The following is a 27,907-nucleotide window of genomic DNA, read 5'->3' on the forward strand; positions in this document are numbered from 1 at the left end:
TCACAACTTTGTTTGGTGTCGTGCACAAATAGTGAGACAATGTTCCTTAGACAAATAGTGAGACAATGTTCCTTAGAAAGATAGTGAGACAATGTTCCTGAGAAAAGATAATGAGACAATGTGCCTTAGAAAGATAGTGAGACAATGTTCCTGAGAAAAGATAATGAGACAATGTGCCTTAGAAAGATAGTGAGACAATGTTCCTGATTAAAGATAGTGAGACAATGTTCCTGAGACAAGACAATGTTCCTTAGAAAGATAGTGAGACAATGCTCCTTAGAAAGATAGTGAGACAATATTCATTAGAAAGATAGTAAGACAAAACAATATTCCATAGAAAGATAGTGAGACAATGTTCATTAGAAAGATAGTGAGACAATGTTCATCAGAAAGATAGTGAGACAATGTTCATTAGAAAGATAGTGAGACAATTTTCCTGAGAAAAGATAGTGAGACAATGTTCCTTAGAAAGATAGTGAGACAATTTTCCTTAGAAAGATAGTGAGAGAATGTTCATTAGAAAGATAGTGAGAGAATGTTCATTAGAAAGATAGTGAGACAATGCTCCTTAGAAAGATAGTGAGACAATGTTCATTAGAAAGATAGTGAGACAATGCTCCTTAGAAAGATAGTGAGACAATGTTCATTAGAAAGATAGTGAGACAATGTTCCTTAGAAAGATAGTGAGATAATGTTCCTTAGAAAGATATTGAGAAAGATAGTGAGACAATGTTCATTAGAAAGATAGTGAGACTATGGGTCTAGATTCCTAACCTATGGCTGTAGATTCCTAACCTATGGCTCTAGATTCCTAACCTATGTCTGTAGATTCCTAACCTATGGCTCTAGATTCCTAACCTATGTCTGTAGATTCCTAACCTATGGCTCTAGATTCCTAACCTATGGCTCTAGATTCCTAACCTATGTCTGTAGATTCCTAACCTATGGCTGTAGATTCCTAACCTATCAGTCTAGATTCCTAACCTATGAGTCTAGATTCCTAACCTATGGCTGTAGATTCCTAACCTATGGCTCTAGATTCCTAACCTATGGCTGTAGATTCCTAACCTATGGCTGTAGATTCCTAACCTATGGCTCTAGATTCTATGTGAAGATATTAAATGTTTAGGATTCCTGACAGTCAAGGCGAAAAAAAAAAAGGATCCATATGACCATTACATCAACTGCCCCAACTGAAATTGCTACTTTACTACTACTGACTTACAGAGTCCACTCAGAGTCGTGTCCAGGTGCGAGGTCAATTTTCAGAGACATTTGTTTCGCGAACCTTAAAATGATTGGTCATTGGTCATTGGCTAAGTAACATCCTCGTTACCCTGGACAGTAAAAACAAGAAAGCATTACGTCTAGTCTTTGTCTCGTGAAGGAACATGAAAAGTGGGAACAATAAAATAACTATCTGTCTGTCGGTCTGTCTGTCTTAGCTTTTTGCATGAAAAATAATCATTTGACAAGCGTCTGTTTGTTTTTTTTTAAATGGAATCTCTGCCCAAATATTGTGACGCGATATTTCATTGAACACACCAATAAAACATACACACACAAAAAGACAACAAAAACAAAAAGCAGGGATTCTTGAAATAGAAATTGTGAGAACCATTGTTGTATGCTAAAAGTCTGCTACTAAATATATGTGTCAGAAGTGATAGATCGAGCAGAGGAAGACAAATTGGCTGGGACAGAAATAATATGTATTGAAGACTTAAAACAATGAGCAATGAGAAGATAATAGCGGCTAGGAAACTAATGAGTTATGATAAGAGTTACTTCCCTACCCCCCCCCATCCCCCCCCCCCACCTCTCTTTATAGTTTTGATCGTTTCCCACTGACTAATGATTCCTGACTGCCAAGGGCTGTCACTTTAAGAGATGACTAGGTAATAGAATATTCTAAGATTTGTCTCCCTTGCTAATGACGAAGAAGGAAAATAAAAGGGAGGTGGGACATATCAGTGTGATCGCTGTGGTGCTCTCTAGTAGAAAGAGTTTCAAAGTGTAAGTTCCGATTGGCCCAGCTGGAAGGGAGGGGTGAGCTAATATTTCATTTCCTGTGATGGTAGAAGAAAAACTTTTTTTTTGGGGGGGGGGGGGGGGTTTACTCTGAATTATAGATCTGTTTTGATATTTCATAAGACAATGCTTTTAAGCATCTGATATTTACTTGTGAGATTAAAGATATTTTAGTGGCCATTTAGAATTGTACTGGTCGTTTCGGGAAATTACACAATCCTGTTTTATATTTGAGTAGAGACACTACAGATGATTGAACTGCAGTGTACGGGAGTGGAGCTAGTGATGGACGAGTTGGGCGGTCAGGTTTTTTAAAGTGAGATTTTGACAGATCATAAAGTTGACAGTCTGTCCATGGAAAGTTGATGTACACGTTGGTGTCTGATATTTCACGTTGGAGTGGCGAGTTTTATTTTCTATGTTTAGTTTTTAAAATATATATCTAAAGTTATGGTTCTTGGACCTACACTAAGTTTTTACTAAGGTCTTACTAAACGTATTAATGGTATTGTTTAACAAATACGAATTGTTCTAGCTACAGTATAAGTGTGGGTTGGTAAGGACAACATTACAGATTTTGTCCACATTAAAGTCAATGTAACTATTGACAAAAATATTCTAAAATCTTTTTCTTTTACGGGTAGTTGAGTGGAAAATGTTTAAATTTGTTGAGGGAATAGTAAAGTGGGGTGGGGAGAAAGTGAACAGGAGAGGTGAAATATACAGAAGAGATAGAAGGATGAAGGGGGAGTGACAGGAGAGAGAAGTAGGCCGCAGAGATGGAGATAATGCACGAGAGATTATTATAGGAGAGAAATAGATCTATAGTGAAAGGACAAAAAATTTTTAAGAGATTGAAAAATAAATGAATAAATAAGAAGCACGAGAGTGAAGAAGAGAATGAATTTAATTAGAATTTAATCAGAACTTAATTCTGAATGTTGAGACTTAGATGTACTCACATCTACCTTGGACTAAGATGTACTCTCATCTACCTTGGACTAAGATGTACTCTCATCTACCTTGGACTAAGATGTACTCTCATCTACCTTGGACTAAGATGTACTCTCATCTACCTTGGACTAAGATGTACTCTCATCTACCTTGGACTAAGATGTACTCACATCTACCTTGGACTAAGATGTACTCACATCTACCTTGGACTAAGATGTACTCTCATCTACCTTGGACTAAGATGTACTCTCATCTACCTTGGACTAAGATGTACTCTCATCTACCTTGGACTAAGATGTACTCTCATCTACCTTGGACTAAGATGTACTCTCATATACCTTATAATAAGATCTACTCTCATCTACCTTGGACTAAGATGTACTCTCATCTACCTTGGACTAAGATGTACTCTCATATACCTTGGACTAAGATGTACTCTCATATACCTTATAATAAGATCTACTCTCATCTACCTTGGACTAAGATGTACTCTCATCTACCTTGGACTAAGATGTACTCTCATATACCTTATAATAAGATCTACTCTCATCTACCTTGGACTAAGATGTACTCTCATCTACCTTGGACTAAGATGTACTCTCATCTACCTTGGACTAAGATGTACTCTCATATACCTTATAATAAGATCTACTCTCATCTACCTTGGACTAAGATGTACTCTCATCTACCTTGGACTAAGATCTACTCCCATCTACCTTGGACTAAGATCTACTCGCATCTACCTTGGACTAAGATCTACTCCCATCTACCTTGGACTAAGATCTACTCGCATCTACCTTGGACTAAGATCTACTCCCATCTACCTTGGACTAAGATGTACTCGCATCTACCTTGGACTAAGATCTACTCCCATCTACCTTGGACTAAGATCTACTCCCATCTACCTTGGACTACAATGTATGGGTAAGCAATTAAATGATTGTCCTCACATAGCTCGAGTATTTGAAGAATGGAAGGCAGCTAAATTTCCTGCTGCCATTACATTAAGTCAACTCATGATGCAGATTACATTAAGTCAACTCATGATGCAGATTACATTAAGTCAACTCATGATGCAGATTACATTAAGTCAACTCATGATGCAGATTACATTAAGTCAACTCATGATGCAGATTACATTAAGTCAACTCATGATGCAGATTACATTAAGTCAACTCATGATGCAGATTACATTAAGTCAACTCATGATGCAGATTACATTAAGTCAACTCATGATGCAGATTACATTAAGTCAACTCATGATGCAGATTACATTAAGTCAACTCATGATGCAGATTACATTAAGTCAACTCATGATGCAGATTACATTTTGCTAAATTTTTTCATGTACATTAGATTCATTTAGCGGTGTCTGACAAGGAAATTAGGTTACAGCTTCATTCAGAATGAGCATCCATTGTTAGATATTTTAATTGGCTTAGCTGCTTTAGTGTATGGTTATGATCAAGGCCGGTCTTAGGCCACTGTAACCTATGCGGTCGCAGTGGGCCTCGCGCTTTCATATTCCCCGCGCTAATTCTATGTGTAATTATTAATTGCAAATTATATACGAAAAATTTGCTGCACTAATTAAAATCTCCTGAAAACTCATAAAAATCTCATGAAAAATAGACAAAATTATCATTTGTATGTGTCATTCATTATGGAAAACGTCATTTCTACGCGCGTTAAAAAAAGCAATGTCAGCTTTCATGTAATAAAATGTAATGATCGGACAAATTTTCCCCATAACCAATACCGTATTTACTTTTATAGTCACTGGCATAAAAATATGCCATAGGTAGCAAGATTCGTAAAGTAAAGTTAACTTGATCGCAATTTTGTACTTAGAAAAGAATGAATAAAATGCAAACCCGAATTTATTTTCTAATACAAAATCTTAATTTTCTCTTACTATCCCTATTCTCACCCAGACTAGGCCCCGCGCAATCAGTTTCGCATAGGGCCCCGCAATTGCTAGGACCGGCTCTGGTTTGGTGATTTCCATTTCTTTATTTAAAATAAATATTTACTTAGTGTTTCAATGTAACTCTATCATAGTTTATCTGTCAATTGTTTGACATTATACCAACCTGTAAATTAAAATGTTATAGATTGTCAATTTATTTCCTCAATCATATTCGCACATTGTCAAAGTTTATCATTTGATTCCTTAGACATATTCCCTTTTAAGAGACAACCTCCTCACATAAATCTCGTATTCAACGTTTTAGTATATTGATGTCACTTCTTTAGAAAACAAAGAAAATAGTTAAGTCAATTGAATGATTTGAAAGGCGATCCATTCCATTGACACAACTTTAGTGGATGAATTTTATACCAGAAGAGGCAAAAAAAAAAAAAAAACTCTACAAGAAATTGTAACTCGCCATCAAATGACCAAGAATTTCGGATGAACAGCTTCGAGTGTCATGAGTCTTAGTGAACACCAGCAGTAAAACCAACAGCGACGCCATTGTTAAGTATCCTAAATAGGTTATTATCTTAGTCTGTCTCAAGATGTTCAACATTTACAGTTGTCTTGGTAATACACAAGAAGTTTCCTGTGTAACAAGCGATCAATACCAGAATTAGAATCTTAACAAGAATAACCTTTGTTTTAGTTCAGGCTGGGCGAGGCTGCGGGGAAAACCCATTGTGAAGCTGTTGTCAATAAGTTTTTTTTTAATGTTGTAGTTGAGGAAGTTTGGTTTAAGGATGTCACATGACGACACTTTGACTATATGCGCGTGATTCATGTTTTATCTACTGGATAAAAAAGGCCAAAGGGGGAGGGGGGGATCTGAAAGAGAGATCGGCTAAAGAAGGTTTAGTCCATTGGATGTTCATTGCGTCCCCATGAGACAAAGGGCCATGTGTAAACTTTGTACACCATCTGTTCGAAATCACGGGTGTTTAGAATGTGTTCAATATCTTTTCAAAACTAGGTGTTTAGAATGTGTTCAATATCTGTTCAAAACTAGGTGTTTAGAATGTGTTCAATATCTGTTCAAAACTACAGGTGTTTAGAATGTCTATGTTCAATATCTGTTCAAAACTAGGTGTTTAGAATGTGTTCAATATCTGTTCAAAACTAGGTGTTTAGAATGTGTTCAAAACTAGGTGTTTAGAATGTGTTCAATATCTGTTCAAAACTAGGTGTTTAGAATGTGTTCAGGGTGTTTAGAATGTGTTCAATATCTGTTCAAAACTAGGTGTTTAGAATGTGTTCAATATCTGTTCAAAACTAGGTGTTTAGAATGTGTTCAATATCTGTTCAAAACTACAGGTGTTTAGAATGTCTATGTTCAATATCTGTTCAAAACTAGGTGTTTAGAATGTCTATGTTCAATATCTGTTCAAAACTAGGTGTTTAGAATGTCTATGTTCAATATCTGTTCAAAACTAGGTGTTTAGAATGTCTATGTTCAATATCTGACAAAACTAGTTGTTTAGAATGTCTATGTTCAATATCTGTTCAAAACTAGTTGTTTAGAATGTTTAATATCTGTTCAAAACTACAGGTGTTTAGAATGTTTCTGTTTAATACCTGTCAATGCATTATTTGATGCTGCCTTCAAGTCTGTTTTCTCCTCTATCTTCTCTTACCTCCTGTCGTTGTTTGGTCAGCAATAACCTCGATCCTTCACTTTCACATCGCGTGGAAACTCGAGCTACGGATGGCGATGGACTAACGGATATTGTCAACGGAGGATCTTGATCCAATCGAGGGCCATTTTATTATTCGACTGACCGTATTGGTCAATTATGACACTCTGATCAACGAACCCTGATCGATTAACGTGCTCTTAACAATCAATGGAATGTTTACATTTGAAAGTCACTTCTTACCATCACACTCAGCGACCACAACAGAACATGCCTTATAAGAATAAGAAGAATTTTTGTGATGACAAATCCATTGATTCGTCCATGCAGCGGAGTAAACTGGACTTGGCATCTTCCCATGCAGCGGAGTAAACTGGACTTGGCATCTTCCCATGCAGCGGAGTAAACTGGACTTGGAATCTTCCCATGCAGCGGAGTAAACTGGACTTGGAATCTTCCCATGCAGCGGAGTAAACTGGACTTGGAATCTTCCCATGCAGCGGAGTAAACTGGACTTGACATCTTCCCAGGCAGCGGAGTAAACTGGACTTGGCATCTTCCCATGCAGCGGAGTAAACTGGACTTGGCATCTTCCCATGCAGCGGAGTAAACTGGACTTGGCATCTTCCCATGCAGCGGAGTAAACTGGACTTGGAATCTTCCCATGCAGCGGAGTAAACTGGACTTGGCATCTTCCCATGCAGCGGAGTAAACTGGACTTGGAATCTTCCCATGCAGCGGAGTAAACTGGACTTGGAATCTTCCCATGCAGCGGAGTAAACTGGACTTGGAATCTTCCCATGCAGCGGAGTAAACTGGACTTGGAATCTTCCCATGCAGCGGAGTAAACTGGACTTGGAATCTTCCCATGCAGCGGAGTAAACTGGGGAATCTTCCCATGCAGCGGAGTAAACTGGACTTGGCATCTTCCCATGCAGCGGAGTAAACTGGGGAATCTTCCCATGCAGCGGAGTAAACTGGGGAATCTTCCCTTGCAGCGGAGTAAACTGGACTTGGAATCTTCCCATGCAGCGGAGTAAACTGGACTTGGAATCTTCCCAGGCAGCGGAGTAAACTGGACTTGGAATCTTCCCATGCAGCGGAGTAAACTGGACTTGGAATCTTCCCAGGCAGCGGAGTAAACTGGACTTGGCATCTTCCCATGCAGCGGAGTAAACTGGGGAATCTTCCCTTGCAGCGGAGTAAACTGGGGAATCTTCCCATGCAGCGGAGTAAACTGGACTTGGAATCTTCCCATGCAGCGGAGTAAACTGGACTTGGAATCTTCCCATGCAGCGGAGTAAACTGGGGAATCTTCCCATACAGCGGAATAAACTGGACTTGGAATCTTCCCATACAGCGGAGTAAACTGGACTTTCTGGATGTTCCATGAATGGAGACCATGTTGACTTTTTGATTTCTAAAAAAGTTCAAGGTCTTCCCTTTCTCCCTCTTACACGATTTCTATCTATCTATCTATCTATCTATCTATCTATCTATCTATCTATCTATCTATCTATCTATCTATCTATCTATCTATCTATCGTTCTTTCTTTCTTTCTTTCTTTCTTTCTTTCTTATAAGTATACTATGTATGTATGTATGTATGTATGTATGTATGTATGTATGTATGTATCTATCTATCTATCTATCTATCTATCTATCTATCTATCTATCTATCTATCTATCTATCTATCTATCTATCTATCTATTTATCTATCTATCTATATGTCTGTCTGTCTATCGATTGATCTAATCTATCTCTGATTTTCCGTGGTAAAGCTTCATATTTGTTTCCAGACGTCTTACCCCCCCCCCCCCTTCCCAACTTACCGGAAGTCCACATTCTGGTCTTCTCCATGTCTCTTTCTTCTCTTTACTGAAGTATGACTCCACTCAGTGTTGACGCCTCCTACTTACCGCTCTCTTTACCAAACTCTGACTCCATTCTGACACCGCCAGTTTATCGCTCCACACAAGTTTATTATCTGTTTAACCTCCTCGCGCCCCCCCCCCCCCCAAACCAGTGACGGTACACAAACGTGCGGCGCCACAGACCTCTCGCTCCCTCGGAATTCTCTTTTATTTTGTTCTACCCACTTCAGAATAGGGAGGGGCACAATCAATGGTGAATTTATTCGATCGGCGCCCTTATGTAGTGCTCTTTATCGTCAAAGCTCCCTGCGCCCTTCAACGTGGAAATCAAATATCGTCGCTACCGCTCATCTTTAGAGTCTTAAGAAAAGAGTTGAACAATGGCGGTACAGTAAATACACACAAAATGTTTTTGTAAGATTCTTTTATACTACTTCAAAATGTTGTGTTTTTTTAACAATCTCACTGACAATGAATAAATGGTTCTTTCACCCCCCCCCCTCTCCAGCTTCATCTCTCTTTCTCTCCTTTTACCTCTTCCCCTCTCCTCTTAATGTTGCTTCCTCCCCTCCAGCTGTGCCTCCAGGGACAATCGTTAAAGCAGTAGATAAAAACAGTTATTATTGAAACTAATTTTCCCTAGTGCAACAATTTACCGGGCGAAGCACGTGTAACTATTGAATACACTACACGTCATCGCCGACACGTGACATGGTTTTGGTCGAAAGGTCTGTGCATACGCTCCCGTCAGATTCTTCCAGAGAAGACGCCTCTTGCTTTTACAGTTTATTATTTTCCGTCTCTGGTTTTGTTTTTCTTTTTATTTCACTCGGAGCTTTTGTTCTTTGCTCAGAAAACAGGATTTGTTTCTCTCGACATTTTGTTTATTACATGGCTTTGATGCACACTTTTCACTCAGATCTGTGCATACAAGGGGAGAGTACTTCCTGTCACATGACCGGAAGTTGATGTCTGTGTGATTTCATTGAGAGAGAACTGGAATGTTCGTTCTTTTATTGGTGAAAGACTTTGCGTTTTATTTTCATTTCGCATCACATTAGTGACATAAAGACAAATTGTATTAATATGAGTGTGATCAGATGTTTAAAATGTAGTCTAGTTTGGTAACTTTCTGAACGGTGTATGAGATCTCTATCCAGTAGATTGAAAATACAAATGTTGTTGTACTCTCCTGGTTGCTATCTCTTGTAATATCACTTCTATAATACTGCGAAGTATCAGCAGTACGCTACTAAATCGTATTGATTCACTTTGGGCTAGATCTTATATTGTATTCAGCCAAGGAAACACACTGGCCATTGGCCATCGTAAGAGTCACATGATCTGCTAACATCCGGTTTGGGATGGAGCTCCTCTGGGAAGACCCTCTGGACCTGCGCCAGGGTTCCGAGGTGCTGTTGGAGAACAAGAGTGTGTCCAGCGATGTCGAGGTGACCTGCGTGGAGCCTGGGATTACCGTAGATGTGGACCAACTGACCGTGGTGGAGGAGGAGACGTCAGAGAAAGATGGCGATGTATTCAGTAAGCTTGTCATAGAGAGTAAGTGCCCAGTTTCTTAACTCACTGTCAACACTGCGCTAGAGTCCTCAGTTACTTAACTCACTATCAACACCGCGCTAGAGGGAAACTTGCCCATATATAGAATGTCGATTTATAAACAACTAGCCATATTTTACCCGCGGCCCGTGGGTCTTAATTTGCTTATCACTGTCGATATAGTCACTGAGATTGTTTTGGAAAAATTAAAAGAAATAATAATGTTATAAGTAAAGCGAATGCATGAATGTAAAAATAGTCTGAATGGAGCTATCAAAATAGCTAATCGACCTAAATCCATTTTTTTAAATAACAATATTTGCTTGTAAGCCTACATATATTGTATTAATTATGATATGGACTTTTTATTTTGTATGTTCGTGTGTTAAAGTATAAAGAAGATCTATAGATAAATATGGATCTAGAGTTAAATATTGGCTGGGATAGATTTCGTTCTGCGCTTGCGTGGAGCCTTTTCTCTGTGCATGCGTGACCTTTCTTGTTAAATGTACGCAACTCATGACTGGCACTATTAAAATGTATGTCAACACGGCCTCGCAGCTATAGCGAACGAATGTATGAAAAATGCTTTAGAACAACAAATTTGAATGTCAATTTGGTTAAACATGGCCTAGATCCATGAAATAGTAATACTTTCATAGAGTTGGCAACTTTTTTTTTGAGGGTCTTAGGTTTGTTACAGCGACAACTGGAATATACGTCACTGTTCTAGTTAATACCCATGGAACACTTCTGCAAAGTTTCATCAAGATTGGTCTAACGGTTTTGATTTCTATTATTAACATAGATACATATGTCTTCCTTTCTGCTTTATATTATAAGATAATGAATAGCCAACTAAAACTTTCCTGTCTAACATTGATGGTAGTGAAGTAAAGGACAGTAGGATAAAACACTATCAACCTTACTATATGAGCATGATGGCAAAGAGTGGAAGGATTCATCATTGAATTGAATTCTTCTATTCATCTTTGTAACATAGTTCTCGTTTCCAAAGTTTTTTGTTTTCAATCTCATTGTAACAATGTTTCAGACAAAGCTACACACCCAGCTAGAGAGGTCGCAGGGGGGAGGAGGAAATATTTGTATTCAATTTGATTTGTTCGTTTCATTCTGAAGTTCTGTCCACTAAAGTTATGTCCACTTAAGTTCTGTCCACTTCAGTTTTGTCCACTAAAGTTATGTCCACTAAAGTCTGAAGTCTACAGAGGACGAAGAGAGAACATTTCACAAATTTGCATTGAAAATAGTGTTCTCTTGAAATGTTGGCCATGTCCAATAACAGGTTGATGTTTAGGTTCAGCCTCTTCTTAGAATAAACATGTTTTCACTATACTCTAATATAGTACATACAGTATACATGTCGCCTCCATGGTGCCGGGTTCGAACCCTGAGAATCGAAATCACACGTTAGAATGTTAGTGATATAACATTAGTTAGTGCTATAACATTAGTTAATGCTATAACATCAGTTAGTGCTATAACATTAGTTAGTGATATAACATTAGTTAGTGCTATAACGTCAGTTAGTGCTATAACATTAGCTAGTGATATAACATTAGTTAGTGCTATAACATCAGTTAGTGCTATAACATCAGTTAGTGCTATAACATCAGTTAGTGATATAACATTAGCTAGTGATACAACATTAGTTAGTGCTATAACATCCTTAGTGCTATAACATTAGTTAGTGATATAACATTAGTTAGTGCTATAACATCAGTTAGTGCTATAACATCAGTTAGTGATATAACATCAGTTAGTGATATAACATTAGTTAGTGCTATAACATTAGTTAGTGCTATAACATCAGTTAGTGATATAACATCAGTTAGTGATATAACATTAGTTAGTGATATAACATTTGCTAGTGCTATAACATTAGTTTGTGATATAACATCAGTTAGTGCTATAACATTAGTTAGTGCTATAACATTAGTTAGTGCTATAACATTAGTTAGTGCTATAACATTAGTTAGTGCTATAACTTCAGTTAGTGCTATAACATCAGTTAGTGATATAACATCAGTTAGTGATATAACATTAGTTAGTGATATAACATCAGTTAGTGATATAACATTAGTTAGTGCTATAACATCAGTTAGTGCTATAAATCAGTTAGTGCTATAACATCAGTTAGTGATATAACATCAGTTAGTGGTATAACATTAGTTAGTGATATAACATCAGTTAGTGATATAACATTAGTTAGTGATATAACATTAGTTAGTGCTATAACATTAGTTAGTGATATAACATTAGTTAGTGATATAACATCAGTTAGTGATATAACATTAGTTAGTGATATAACATTTGCTAGTGCTATAACATTAGTTTGTGATATAACATCAGTTAGTGCTATAACATTAGTTAGTGCTATAACATTCGTTAGTGCTATAACATTAGTTAGTGCTATAACATTAGTTAGTGCTATAACATTAGTTAGTGCTATAACTTCAGTTAGTACTATAACATCAGTTAGTGATATAACATCAGTTAGTGATATAACATTAGTTAGTGATATAACATCAGTTAGTGATATAACATTAGTTAGTGCTATAACATCAGTTAGTGATATAACATCAGTTAGTGATATAACATTAGTTAGTGATATAACATTAGTTAGTACTATAACATCAGTTAGTGATATAACATTAGTTAGTGATATAACATCAGTTAGTGCTATAAATCAGTTAGTGCTATAACATTAGTTAGTGCTATAACATCAGTTAGTGATATAACATCAGTTAGTGCTATAACATCAGTTAGTGCTATAACATCAGTTAGTGATGTAACATTAGCTAGTGATACAACATAAGTTAGTGCTATAACATCCTTAGTGCTATAACATTAGCTAGTGATATAACATTAGTTAGTGCTATAACATGAGTTAGTGCTATAACATTAGTTAGTGATATAACATTAGTTAGTGCTATAACATCAGTTAGTGATATAACATTAGTTAGTGCTATAACATCAGTTAGTGATGTAACATTAGCTAGTGATACAACATAAGTTAGTGCTATAACATCCTTAGTGCTATAACATTAGCTAGTGATATAACATCAGTTAGTGATATAACATCAGTTAGTGCTATAACATTAGTTAGTGATATAACATCAGTTAGTGCTATAACATCAGTTAGTGATATAACATTAGTTAGTGCTATAACATCAGTTAGTGATGTAACATTAGCTAGTGATACAACATAAGTTAGTGCTATAACATCCTTAGTGCTATAACATTAGCTAGTGATATAACATCAGTTAGTGATATAACATTAGTTAGTGCTATAACATCAGTTAGTGATATAACATTAGTTAGTGCTATAACATCAGTTAGTGATATAGCATTAGTTAGTGCTATAACATCAGTTAGTGATATAACATTAGTTAGTGCTATAACATTAGTTACACAACAAACTTAACTCTTGTTCTAGACGTAACAAATACGTTTCAACATGAGCACACATACAAAACAGCTGTATAGCATTTCCCCTTAAGACATGTCATAAAATGAACATATATAATGTGACTAAAACATTTCTCGCCAAAAACATCCTCCGGAAGAACCCTCCCCCTTCCAAACTCTCTTTGTATATTTGCGGTCTTTGTATATTTGCGCATCAGCCTTATACAATCGCCATGCTTTTTGTACCAAGCTTCTATCAACTCTGTCTGTCACTCTTTCTGTCTGGTACAGTTATTGTACACGTTACTTCTCCTACTTCTCGGATCAAGTTGAAACTTTGCACAAGTATTTACAAAATATGAATCATTAAAAAAAATCAACAAATTGATTAATTAGTTAGTGGTAACTAATTGATTTCTTTTGATATTGATTATGGGAAATAAGTCATACAATATAGATAGATGTATATGTATATACATATATACATACAGTTCTTCTCTTTAAGCTTTGTTAAAAAAAAAAATTCTTTTTTTTTCTTGTTTGTTTACAAAGCTTCTTTCAACTCACTCTGTCTGTATGGTAACAAGTTTTTACAGATCATTTCTCACACAAACTGAACACAAATATTTAATGGCATAGACAAGGCATGAATCAATACAGATGAGTATCAAATAAGTTTAATTAGGTACTGGTAATCAATTATTTGTTTGATACCAACAAGGGAAAGTAATCCTGTAGTATTCACAGATACGGCTATGTAGGGCTTTTTTCCCGTTCTCCTTCAAATGTGAACTTGAAACACGTATTTCTAGTACTCTACATGAATCAAAAGAAAAAATAATCAATTAATCTATTAAATATTGGTAGTTAATTATTGTAATCAATATAGAATAAGGAAAATAACTTCTACATTATTGAGAGATATAGTTCTAAGTGAGGATTTTTTTCCCTTAGATTTTTTTTAAAGGATATTTTTAGATTTTTTGTTTGTTTGTTGTTGTTGTTGTTGTTTTGTTCAAGGGGAAGTGGCCGTTGAGGAGGAAGGCTTGTACTGGAACTGGCCTCTGCCTCTTTTGGATCTATCCGATGGACTGGTGTATTTCTGTCCATGCTATGGCAGGGCGCACTCGCTGACTTGTGTAGAAGGGAGGAAAGACATAGGGGCGCAATGTGGCGTAAAGTGAAACTATCTAGAAGTACTTTAACTACTTTTAATGACTCATTCATTCATTACACAATTTTATGTAATCTTTTTTTTTTTTAAAGTGGGCCTACACTTTCCATCTGTTAGTGAAACTATCTAGAAGTACTTTAACTACTTTTAATGACTCATTCATTCATTACACAATTTTATGTAATCTTTTTTTTTTTTTAAAGTGGGCCTACACTTTCCATCTGTTACGAGGTCCTATCCCCGAGTCCTGTAGTACTGCAATTTAGCTGGTACTTGGTGATTCTACTAAAGGCTTCATAACACTGGAAGGTTCTTGAGATCAAGTTTCTTTATGAGGAGACGTTCTGACTGTCCTCGTGTTCTATCCCTACTTACACATCGTTTGATTGTTTTGTAAAGTAAACAAATAGTTTCTTGTATCTTTATCTAAACAAAAAATCAAAAGTAGTTTCCTTGTTTCTCAGTAGCAAGAAGAAAACACTACCATTGTGAGTTCCCTTAGCTCCCTAACATGTTCTGCCACAATTGTTGAATGACTTCAATAATTCTTTAGTGATCCTTTGTACAAAATGTGTTGAGACGCAACAAGAGTTCATGTACACAATGTCAGCTCAGCAATGAAAACTTGTCATAAATAAGAGGCAATAGTTGGACTGGACAAAGACTTGTTTAGATAGAAGAATTACAGAGAATCACTGTCAGAGAGGGAATGAAAGATTGTGTGAAGGTGCATACATACTTAAATAGTAAGCACAGGATTCTATTGTACATCTCAATAAACATTCAGATATAGAATATAAAGCAAACATTTGAACAATCACGGTATTTCCACTGCTACAGATTCTCTGTCTATATCAATGGTCAACATGGCCCCATACTATGTGTTAGTTTTAGTGCCAGTTCTAAAGTTAGGCACACACACACAAATCTAAGCCCACTTGTTCACCTAAACTAGAAGTAGAACATTTACTGAAGTGCTTGGAGTAACCAAAAAGTCCGATCTAGACACGTCTGTTTACGTCATAGTACGTGTGGTGAAAATATGGTGAACTAAAGGTGAATGAGGTGAAAAAAGGGTGAACGAAATGTGAATGTGGTGACAATATGGTGAACATATGGGAATGTGGTGACAATATAATAATAATAATAATAATAATAATCTTTATTATCCTTAAGGAAATTTGTCTTACAATTTGTGCATTACACCAAACAAAAAACATTATAACTATAAGAAGCCAAAGTGTACATTCACACCAGACTCACTCATAATTTACATGTGACAAAGATTATACCAGATTGTTCTTATTTAATGATTTGATTGCCAGGGGAACAAAAGAGTGTTTGTGTCTGTTTGTCTTTGCTATCGATGTCTTGTATCTCTTTTGTGATGGTAAAATCACAAAATCCTGACACAAAGGGTGATTCTTTATTTCGAGGATCTTGTTAGCTTTTTTTATAGATGTTGGTCTCAATCAACTGCCCAAATGGGGTTTGTTTTTTGCCAATGATTTTGCCAGCAGCATTTAGGATTCTATTAAGTTTATGTTTATTTTTAATGCTCAGATTGCCATACCAGGCATAAGTCCAGATGTTTGTAGACGCAGTTTAAAATATTTAGGATGGCATCGTCTACACCTTTACCCTTTTGGTAAGCAAATTGTAAAGGGTCTAACTTATTACAAAGATCATTCAGAAGAAACATTTTAACCAATTTTTCTAAACATTTAGACACAATGGAAGTAAGTGAAACAGGTCTATAGTCGTTCATTTCCTTCGGTTTGGAAACCTTTGGCACAGGTACAATTATAGATGACTTCCACACAGGTGGTATCTCATGGTTTAGTAATGAAGTAGAAAAAATATCTTGGAAAGGTTCAGCTATGGTGAACGAAATGTGAATGTGGTGACAATACAATATGGTGAACGGAATGTGGTGACAATATGGTGAACAAATGTGAATGTGGTGACAATATGGTGAACAAATGTGAATATGCTGACAATATGGTGAACGAAATGTGAATGTGGTGACAATATGGTGAACAAAATGTGAATGTGGTGACAATATGGTGAACGAAATGTGAATTTGGTAATGAAAACGGTGCAGTAAATATGAACGTATCATGTGAAGTTTTTATTTTATTTCACGCCTGGAGTTTATTCTTCCAAACTAGTTTCTTACTCCCACTCAACTTACACACACACAGGAATGATTCCCTGCGTTAATTTCCTACCGCACTCTGTCCATCTTGTTGTCCATCAACTAGAGACACGTCCCGCCTGGTCCACGGGATTGAAGAGATAGGAGAGAGAGACAGAGAGGAGAGAGAGAGAGAGATGGGGGGATGTGAAGACGAAGCCAATATTTCGGCTGAAGTTCTGAGAGAAAATTGCCAATTAGAAGATTATGCCAACAAATCTTATAAAAGCAAGACTTGGACAAAGCTGTCACAGCAGACAGGAAGTCACGGCATGCTGAGTCTCACTCCATAGTAGACAGGGCTTTTGGGGGTCTGAAAGACATTTTGAGAGAAAGATCATTTCTATTTATATTTATTATAAATCACAGTATTCTGCCTTTTCAAAGTTGGCTAAGGGAGGGGTTGGAAGGGGGTTCCTATCTTGTTGGGGCGAAATTGTATTTTCTAAAGACCCGAAGCTGATGCAGTGCAAATAAAAAGCAAGGAGAAATGTATATAGGTCTATTGATCATAAGTAGTAGTTCAACTGTTGATACACGATCGTTGGGTTGTAGCCCCAAGCATCTAGTACAACTACACCGTATATTTTCTTAATACCAAACTTAAAACATAATTCTTTTTTTTTAATGTAAGCAAAACTGAACTTCATTCTCCTTGAAAACATATATATATATATATAGCTTAATGGCGTCAATGTAGAAACTTGGAAGAAAAACTTTCTTGATCAATTTGAAACCATTTACAAGTCACTTTTCTGCTCCACGACTGTCCCTCGTCTGCAGCTTGTTCTTCCCTACTTCCTGTTTCACTCCAACTACGTCAGACTTCCTCGTGGTTACATCAGAATCTATTCAGCTTATGCAACCATATTTCCTACATAGTTTTACTCATGGTTACATCAGAAACACGCAAACACACTCCAAAATACGAAAATAAACCCCTCTACTATCACACAAAACCATTGGACTGAGTCGGACCTTTCATCGTAGGAGTCAGTGCTCCTTACACCGTGACCAATCGTTAGAGAAGGCCTCAACACTGACTTGCAACGTCACAACCTGTGGATAGTGGAGGCCAATAGCTCGTTGCGACATCGTAGAGACCTGTGACGTGGCAACAGGCTATTGGCCAAAAATGCCCAAATTTTGTGACTAGCATATCAGCATTCAGGTCTACTGTGACGATTGGTCTCGCTTACACAAACACAAGGACCAGTTCTAATACAACTACAAGGACCAGTTCTAATACAAACACAAGGACCAGTTCTAATACAAATACAAGGACCAATTCTAATACATCATATTGTATCTATAACTAGACTGTCACCTGATTGTTTGCACTACTTTGGTATTACAGTTAATTATTTATTAATTATTTGTTTCTATTTCTGTGCTATTGTGGAGGAATAATAAGATGAACTGTTTATTTTTCATGTCCACGCGATTTCTCTCACCTATTTGTAGTTTAGTCCACCTGTTTATTTCCCTTGTTTCTAATTTATCTCTTATTTCTAATCTATCTCAACAGTTTATTCTGCTCTTCGCCATAGTTGGCTATTCTCCTTCGCAAGTTGGCTTGACTAAATCCTACACTGGTCATTTCATTCCCGTTTTTGTTTGTTTCCTTTCATGCTGCTCAGGTAAACAAACGTGAAAACTGAATGTCGTAGAGACTTCACCTGCTGCTTCTTTCTATCGGGCCTTCATTGACATAGACCAAACACTTGTTGATAGAAGCCATTAGTAACTTGATTTATTGAAGAAAATGTTATGGGTTGTTGAACTCTTAAAAAATAAACATTAAACATAATTTTAGATTTATTAATATGAGTGGAAATGAACTGCTTGTGGACTTCATTACTTTGCTACATTGGCAATTACACTCTTTATTTTACGGCAATGTGTAGAGCGTGATAGCATGGTCTCGATCAGGAAGTACCTAGATATCATTTTAGTTTACAGTACATTGCAGTTGCCTAAATATCCATTTATTAACTCATGCATTGCTACAAATGTATCTATTTAATAGACTTGGATACTCTGGTATAGTGCTATATTTGTTGGATGTATTTATGACACATTGGTGTTTCGATAAAATGGTGGCACCTAAACCTCACGACTTGATGGAAATCTTCGGATAGCTAATTTGAGAAACACTGCTCAAAACAAAATGTGCGCTAAAAGCACTCACGCTAAGAGATATGACATTTCCTTTTATCAGATGTATAGTGTTATAATACAATCTTGATGGGTGGACATTTGAATATTGTTATAAAAATATCTCATTCGGTCTAATAAAATATTTGTGATAATATATTTTCTTTTCCGATATCTAGGTCACAAACAATATCCCACTTTTTTTCTTTCCAGAGCAAAAGAAGCAGCTAAACTAGAATGTAATAAATAATATATTTGTATTTCTTACAAAGGACAATGCACATTAGCCAAACTTGTTATTTGATGAATCAGGACCAAGCGATCCTGTGTATTGCTAAATTCAGTGTCTACCATCCACACATATATGCTCCATCCACTTACATATTGGACCATTGAATATGTCTGACTGTTGTATTTGAAGTGTGAAATGATTGACTGTAGTAACGCCAATAAACGAGGGAAAATGGGAGGGGGGGTAGTATCTATACACCTCACACATGTCTCCTACACGGACTGAAAAAGAAGAAGTTTCACTAAATCATCGGACGAGTATATATGACGGTTAAATCGAAGGTTTAACTCTAGTCTACTCGACAGATAACTTAAAGTAAGCAAATGCCAACCTTCATTTTACTTACCCTAACCTTGACCCTTAGCTTAATGCTCTCGGCCTATCCCAGGCCAGATACTTAGTAGTAATCCCGTGTACACACACGCACACATACACAGATACTTAGTAGTAATCCCGTGTACGCACACATACACAGTAATCTTAAAATGGTGTTCATGTCTGAGTCATTAAAAACTGATCTCTGCGTTCAGTCTCTTTCACCTGGTTAATTTCACCTGGTTAATTTCACCTGGTTAATTTCACCTGGTTACTAGTTGTTTTACGACTTCTCGACTAATTCCTGGAACCAACAAGGGACACAATCTACGTCTGAAACAATAGGACAACAATAGGACGCAGTCATGGCAATCAAAACCAAGCTAAAGATTCTATTTAAAACCATTTGTCTCAGAGTAGCCCCAACACTTGAGAAGCGATGCAGAGACCATCATGGCAATCAAAACCAAGCTGAAGATTCTATTTAAAACCATTTCTCTCAGAGTAGCCCCAACACTTGAGAAGCGATGCAGAGACCATCATGGCAATCAAAACCAAGCTGAAGATTCTATTTAAAACCATTTCTCTCAGAGTAGCCCCAACACTTGAGAAGCGATGCAGACCATCATAAGTAAACGATTCACAAAACTTAGAATAGAACAGAAAAGTCTGTCAAGATTTGTGACATCCAATGTAGTGAAATAAGTGAGCACACTTTGTAACTACAACAGAGATGTTCATCTGGCATTAGTATCAATATATTCTTTTGGTGGATCCGGTGTCCAGAATAAAGACGTTTGTGCAGTATCTATGTAGATGTAGTTTACAAGTTTTTCAAGAGAGGATTTGAGCCCTCACCTAAATGGAGTTTGATGATGAGGATGTGCACTTGCTAGCTCTGTAGACTCAACATTTCTCAGTTCCTTCGCGTGTAGCAGAAAGTAATGTGTATTGTTAAGTGAGTTACACTCGTCTTTTAATATGGCCACCTTCATATTGTTTAGTTTGTTTATGTATTTCAAAATCTCTCTCTCTCTTTCTTTTTATTTATTTTGATAAAAAAAAATTCTTTTAACTTTCCTTATAACTCCTCCACATTTACCCCTATCGATCTCTCTTGTTTGTACGTGTTGTATTTTCTTGTTTAAAGAATGTAAACAAGTTTTTATTTTTAAAAAAAAATTAAAGCTAAACAAAAAGGAGATAACTGTGTTTAAAGTTTATCGTGAGATACCGAGACAGACAGAAACTGATTGTAAGACAGACATCAATTGTTCTTTACCGAGTACAGTAAAAACGAAGAACAGCGATGGCCGTGTCTACGTCTAAATGACGAGGGCCCGAGTGCTGAAAGTGTTTCAGATTTCCCACCCTTATCTCTGACACAACTCGCTACTAACAATCACGATACACTATCGGGTGGTCAGTGTTCACGGGCAGTGGTCGTCATGACAGGCTAGAAAGCTAGTTCCCCTCATTAGCTAATTGATTCTTGCAGTACGTTGCGTGCGTGTGTGTATGTACACGCTCTCTATTTGTTCTTTTAGGTGAGTAGCAGCGCTATGACAGATTTAGCTTAAAAAGGGGGATGGTAATCTCAGCTTTCTCTTAGACGCCAGGGCAATCCTACAAGTCTAGATTAGAGTCTCGGTGTTGTGTTGTTGTTGTTTTTCAGTGATATAGAAACACCCTAGAAGTTAAACAGACAGACTGACTGACAGACAGATATGTATGTAAATAATTATTTTGACATAGGAGATATATAGAGTGAGTAATTGTGTTATATCTTATTTCTCACTGTAGAATTCATATAGCGGTACTGTGGGAAGCGTGGTCTTGAGGCTAAGTAGGTCTACTCTTTAACTTGGCTTGTCTTGGCTACCTATGAAGAGGGCTCGAGGTTCGACACCCGACTCGGGCAGAGTTGTGTTTACTGAGCGCCTAAAGGCAGCACGGAAAATCTACTCCTAGATACCCCATTTCCCCCCCCCCCCCACACACACACACACCGGTCCACAAATGAGATTGGATCATAGCGCTCTGAGCATGCAATAAGCATGAAAGTAACGCTATATAAAAGCGATACTTATTATTATTACTGAGTGGGGAAGCACCTGTTTCTCCACCAAAAGGTCACCTTCAAATGAGCGAGCTTAAACTGTTGAAAGTAAAATGTGTTTTGACATTGTGCAGGCCACACAACTCCTTTGTTTTGTTATCGTGCAGGCCACACAACTCCTTTGTTTTGTTATCGTGCAGGCCACACAACACCTTTGTTTTGTTATCGTACAGGCCACACAACTCCTTTGTTTTGTTATCGTGCAGGCCACACAACTCCTTTGTTTTGTTATCGTACAGGCCACACAACACCTTTGTTTTGTTATCGTGCAGGCCACACAACACCTTTGTTTTGTTATCGTGTAGGCCACACAACACCTTTGTTTTGTTATCGTGCAGGCCACACAACACCTTTGTTTTGTTATCGTGCAGGCCACACAACACCTTTGTTTTGTTATCGTACAGGCCACACAACACCTTTGTTTTGTTATCGTACAGGCCACACAACACCTTTGTTTTGTTATCGTACAGGCCACACAACTCCTTTGTTTTGTTATCGTGCAGGCCACACAACTCCTTTGTTTTGTTATCGTGCAGGCCACACAACACCTTTGTTTTGTTATCGTACAGGCCACACAACACCTTTGTTTTGTTATCGTACAGGCCACACAACACCTTTGTTTTGTTATCGTGCAGGCCACACAACTCCTTTGTTTTGTTATCGTGCAGGCCACACAACTCCTTTGTTTTGTTATCGTGCAGGCCACACAACACCTTTGTTTTGTTATCGTGCAGGCCACACAACTCCTTTGTTTTGTTATCGTGCAGGCCACACAACTCCTTTGTTTTGTTATCGTGCAGGCCACACAACACCATGTTTGTTAATGTACACCTCCGTAGTTAACAGAACGAAAACTAATGTATTTAACCTTAGGCTTAAGGATCGATAGATCTTGAATGAAATGTTACTTTGATTTTACATTGATTTCTTTCTAACCACTATTTTAGCAAACAGTATTTACAATTTCTCTTATCAGCTTGTAAAGCAATTTTAAAAAATACTGTTTGGGTGGGCACGAATCTCGAAAACGGCTCTTAACGATTTTTCTAGAAATTTTACTGTTTATTTATATCTTTTGGAAAAGAATTAATAGCTGATCGGCCACACATGGAAAACTGTGGTTTGATCATCATAATTTTTTTTAATATCAATCTTCTAAAATTAAATTTGGTCTGGAGGTGTAGACATTCTATACCTTGAACACAAATACGTCAGCGGGTATTCCCGAGTGTATTCATTAAAGAGTTAAAGAAATAGAATTTCAGAAATAGACATTGAGCGCACCATCTTCTAAGTACGGATCTACAGGCCTATCGTTAGAATTGTAGGAAGTCGATGAATACTTTCGCTTAACCAAGGATTTGTTCAATGGGAGGGAGTTACATTTTCACATTTGTCTCTTGTATTTATCACGTGCATTAGTTATTAAGTGCAAAATAATCGCTCTTACATTAGCTCATTAGCTTTACAAAAGAGGAATTGCTTTTTTAGCGGCCCCCGAAAGGGGAAAAGACGCTATTAGTTTTGTGTGAAATGTCTGTCCGTCTGTCCGTCCGTCCCGTTTAGATCTCGTAAACTAGAAAAGATATTGAAAATCCGACATCACAATATTTTAGACCATTCAAAGTTCTGATGCAACGGCTACTTTTTTTTTTTTTTCTGAAAGCGAAAAATCTAATTTTTAAAATCAGTTATGCAAGCAGTTTTTTAAAGAGAAAAAGCTAATTAGTATGCATTATAACTTAGACCTAATTTGAAACGAATAGTAATCTTGTAAACTTCATTTTCCTGAACTTTTTTTCATTGCGGAATTTTTTTTTTTTTTTTTTTTTTTTTTTTTTTAGGATTCGAATAAGAGATTGAACATTTTTCAAAACAATCAGATCAATTATAAGACAACAGTTAAACCAGGGGAGGCGCTGTGACTGAGCGGTAAAGCGCTTGGCTTCCGAACCGGGGGTCCCGGGTTCGAATCCTGGTGAAGACTGGGATTTTCAACTTTGGAATCGTTGGGCGCCTCTGAGTCCACTTAGCTCTAATGGGTACCTGACATTAGTTGGGGAAAAGTAAAGGCGGTTGGTCGTTGTGCTGGCTACATGACACCTTCGTTAACCGTAGGCCTCAAAAACAGATGAACTTTACATCATCAGTCCTATAGACCACAAGGTCTGAAAGGGGAACTAGTTAGGCCAGGTTCACGTCTAGCGTTACATTCACTTTCACCTATCCTTTGATCTGCGGGAAAGTTGGGGCACTACACAAGATCTGTCTTTCTCCATTCTTATCTCTCATTTGTATTTGATATAATTTCATTCGGATGTTCTTTCTGAACACCCTAACCCTTAACCCCAATATTCTTTCTGAAAATATTGAAGCCTGCCTGGGTGGGCCACTTCGGGGGCTGATTTTGAGTTTGTGTTTCCACACAAACTGTCTTTTGTAACCTTGTTTAAATAAAAAAATGTAAGTTTTTTTAAAAAAATTGTAAGTTTTCTGTGAGCACCACGTCATGGTGTCTATTGACGAGTTATAGAGGAGTGTGGTATGTCCCAATAGAATTATTCCGAATGCTCGAAATACCAGGACTTTTTTTTCATAACGTCGAATGTCAGAGTTTAAATGTCACGCATGCATTTTGTATGTCTTCATGTCCTCACCAGTGAGAGCATGTTGTGTCTGCTAGTGCCACTCGTTTTGAGGACGCACTGACGACAGTCATTGACCTAATGAGATGCTTTAGAAAGACCTTCACGTCCAGTCTCTTGGGTATCTTCATCTAGTTACCCGAGACTTTTGTTATGGTCATCACTAGGCTGTCCACAACCAGTTCTCTCATGGTATGAGTCTACTTAGCTGGACATTATTTAAGGCTGTCAACAACCAGTTCTCTCATGGTATGAGTCTACTTAGCTGGACATTATTTAAGGCTGTCCACAACCAGTTCTCTCATGGTATGAGTCTACTTAGCTGGACATTATTTAAGGCTGTCAACAACCAGTTCTCTCATGGTATGAGTCTACTTAGCTGGACATTATTTAAGGCTGTCAACAACCAGTTCTCTCTTAGTATGAGTCTACTTAGCTGGACATTATTTAAGACTGTCCACAACCAGTTCTCTCATGGTATGAGTCTACTTAGCTGGACATTATTTAAGGCTGTCCACAACCAGTTTTCTCATGGTATGAGTCTACTTAGCTGGACATTATTTAAGACTGTCCACAACCAGTTCTCTCTTAGTATGAGTCTACCTAGCTGGACATTATTTAAGACTGTCCACAACCAGTTCTCTCTTAGTATGAGTCTACCTAGCTGGACTTTATTTAAGGCTGTCCACAACCAGTTTTCTCTTGGTGTGAGTCTACCTAGCTGGACATTATTTACGGCTGTCCACAACCAGTTCTCTCTTAGTGTGAGTTTACCTAACTGGACATTATTTAAGGCTGTCCACAACCAGTTCTCTCTTGGTGTGAGCCTACCTAGCTGGACATTATTTAAGGCTGTCCACAACCAGTTCTCTCTTGGTGTGAGTTTACCTAACTGGACATTATTTAAGGCTGTCCACAACCAGTTCTCTCTTGGTATGAGTCTACTTAGCTGGACATTATTTAAGACTGTCCACAACCAGTTCTCTCTTAGTGTGAGTTTACCTAACTGGACATTATTTAAGGCTGTCCACAACCAGTTCTCTCTTGGTGTGAGCCTACCTAGCTGGACATTATTTGAATAATTAAAAAAAAAACTTTTTTTAAAACACTCGTTACACTCACGAATATCATTTCTAATTAAATACCTTGTTTGTTAATTCGGTCTGGAGAGTTGATTTAACAAACTTAGTCAAAAAGAAAAACATGTTTTGTAAATGACTATTTAAAAAAAACATAAAGTTTCGAACTCTGACCTGTCGGGATATATGAATAAATTAAAGTGGCTGGCATATTTGAAGTTAATAGCTGAAGTTTCTTTAAAGGTATTGTAAAGAGACAATGAAAGAAAGATCAAGACGCATGTCTGAATTGGTTTGTGTTAGTCCTCCAAGCTTTATTGTTGTCAGTGCATTGAAACCTTTTGGTTCTCACTTGATGTACTTTTAGTAATTATTTGTCATCTTTAATCTTCGGAATCGAAGACTTTGTCATTACTTTGATTTCTAATCTATTTAAAAAAAACATTTTGTAAGATGAAGCCATATTGATGACATGACTTCGCCTAATTCTCTTCACTTTACCCAATTTTGTCATGGATGGATCTAAATCTGCCTTGATTTGTCCTGCGAGATCTTAAAACAGCAATGAAACGAAACTCTTTTTTAATATGAAAATTAACATTCACATTTTAAATATTACAGCAAAATAAATATTATTAAGAAGACATCTAAAAAACAAAAACAATTTTTCTGAAGAAATGAAACTGCTCCTGGTGTTTGTTTGTAAGACCTCCTCACGTCTTGGGCTTCCTCAACATGCACATCTTGGGGCTTCCTCAACATGCACATCTTGGGGCTTCCTCAACATGCACGTCTTGGGCTTCCTCAACATGCACATCTTGGGGCTTTCTCAACATGCACGTCTTGGGCTTCCTCAACATGCACATCTTGGGGCTTCCTCAACATGCACGTCTTGGGGCTTCCTCAACATGCACGTCTTGGGGCTTCCTCAACATGCACGTCTGGGGCTTCCTCAACATGCACATCTTGGGCTTCCTCAACATGCACATCTTGGGGCTTCCTCAACATGCACATCTTGGGGCTTCCTCAACATGCACATCTTGGCATCAGCATTCCGTGATAGAAAATGATGCGGTTTAGAATTGAGTGCTAGTCAAAGACGTTCGAGGGTCTATGTGTAAAAGTTAACTTGCCCTTCCGACATTTTGTAGGTATCAAACTTGGTAAATAATATTGGATGTATTACTTTCCATAGTTTGATTGAGTCAATGTGTATTGGATGTATTACTTTCCATAGTTTGATTGAGTCAATGTGTATTGGCTGTATTACTTTCCATAGTTTGATTGAGTCAATGTGTATTGGCTGTATTACTTTCCATAGTTTGATTGAGTCAATGTGTATTGGATGTCTTACTTTCACTAGTTTGATTGAGTCAATGTGTATTGGCTGTATTACTTTCACTAGTTTGATTGAGTCAATGTGTATTGGCTGTATTACTTTCACTAGTTTGATTGAGTCAATGTGTATTGGCTGTATTACTTTCACTAGTTTGATTGAGTCAATGTGTATTGGCTGTATTACTTTCACTAGTTTGATTGAGTCAATGTGTATTGGCTGTATTACTTTCACTAGTTTGATTGAGTCAATGTGTATTGGCTGTATTACTTTCACTAGTTTGATTGAGTCAATGTGTATTGGATGTATTACTTTCACTAGTTTAATTGAGTCAATGTGTATTGGATGTATTACTTTCACTAGTTTGATTGAGTCAATGTGTATTGGCTGTATTACTTTCACTAGTTTAATTGAGTCAATGTGTATTGGATGTATTACTTTCACTAGTTTGATTGAGTCAATGTGTATTGGATGTATTACTTTCACTAGTTTGATTGAGTCAATGTGTATTGGCTGTATTACTTTCACTAGTTTAATTGAGTCAATGTGTATTGGATGTATTACTTTCACTAGTTTGATTGAGTCAATGTGTATTGGATGTCTTACTTTCACTAGTTTGATTGAGTCAATGTGTATTGGCTGTATTACTTTCACTAGTTTGATTGAGTCAATGTGTATTGGATGTCTTACTTTCACTAGTTTAATTGAGTCAATGTGTATTGGATGTCTTACTTTCACTAGTTTGATTGAGTCAATGTGTGTTGGATGTCTTACTTTCACTAGTTTGATTGAGTCAATGTGTATTGGATGTCTTACTTTCACTAGTTTGATTGAGTCAATGTGTATTGGCTGTATTACTTTCACTAGTTTGATTGAGTCAATGTGTGTTGGATGTCTTACTTTCACTAGTTTGATTGAGTCAATGTGTATTGGATGTCTTACTTTCACTAGTTTGATTGAGTCAATGTGTATTGGCTGTATTACTTTCACTAGTTTGATTGAGTCAATGTGTGTTGGCTGTATTACTTTCCATAGTTTGATTGAGTCAATGTGTATTGGATGTCTTACTTTCACTAGTTTGATTGAGTCAATGTGTATTTGCTGTATTACTTTCACTAGTTTGATTGAGTCAATG

General features: G+C 37.1%; 1 protein-coding gene across 5 annotated transcripts in view; it reads left to right on the plus strand.

Moving 5' to 3' along the window:
* Positions 1–27,907, plus strand: part of LOC106074398 (LIM domain only protein 3-like) — a 179,260-nt gene that overhangs the window by 57,788 nt on the left and 93,565 nt on the right. For 2 of the 5 annotated variants that reach the window (XR_008780191.1, XM_056044170.1), the window contains exon 1: positions 9,303–10,029. The exons of the other annotated variants lie outside the window; for them this stretch is intronic. Coding sequence is in view for 1 of the 2 variants with exons in the window: in XM_056044170.1 (XP_055900145.1) it covers positions 9,834–10,029 (196 nt within the window). In the remaining variant the exon portion in view is untranslated. Of the gene's footprint in view, positions 1–9,302; positions 10,030–27,907 lie in introns of those variants that run through there. 5 annotated transcript variants of the gene reach the window in all.

Source organism: Biomphalaria glabrata, chromosome 10 (genome assembly GCF_947242115.1).
Source record: "Biomphalaria glabrata chromosome 10, xgBioGlab47.1, whole genome shotgun sequence".
NCBI lineage: Eukaryota > Metazoa > Mollusca > Gastropoda > Planorbidae > Biomphalaria > Biomphalaria glabrata.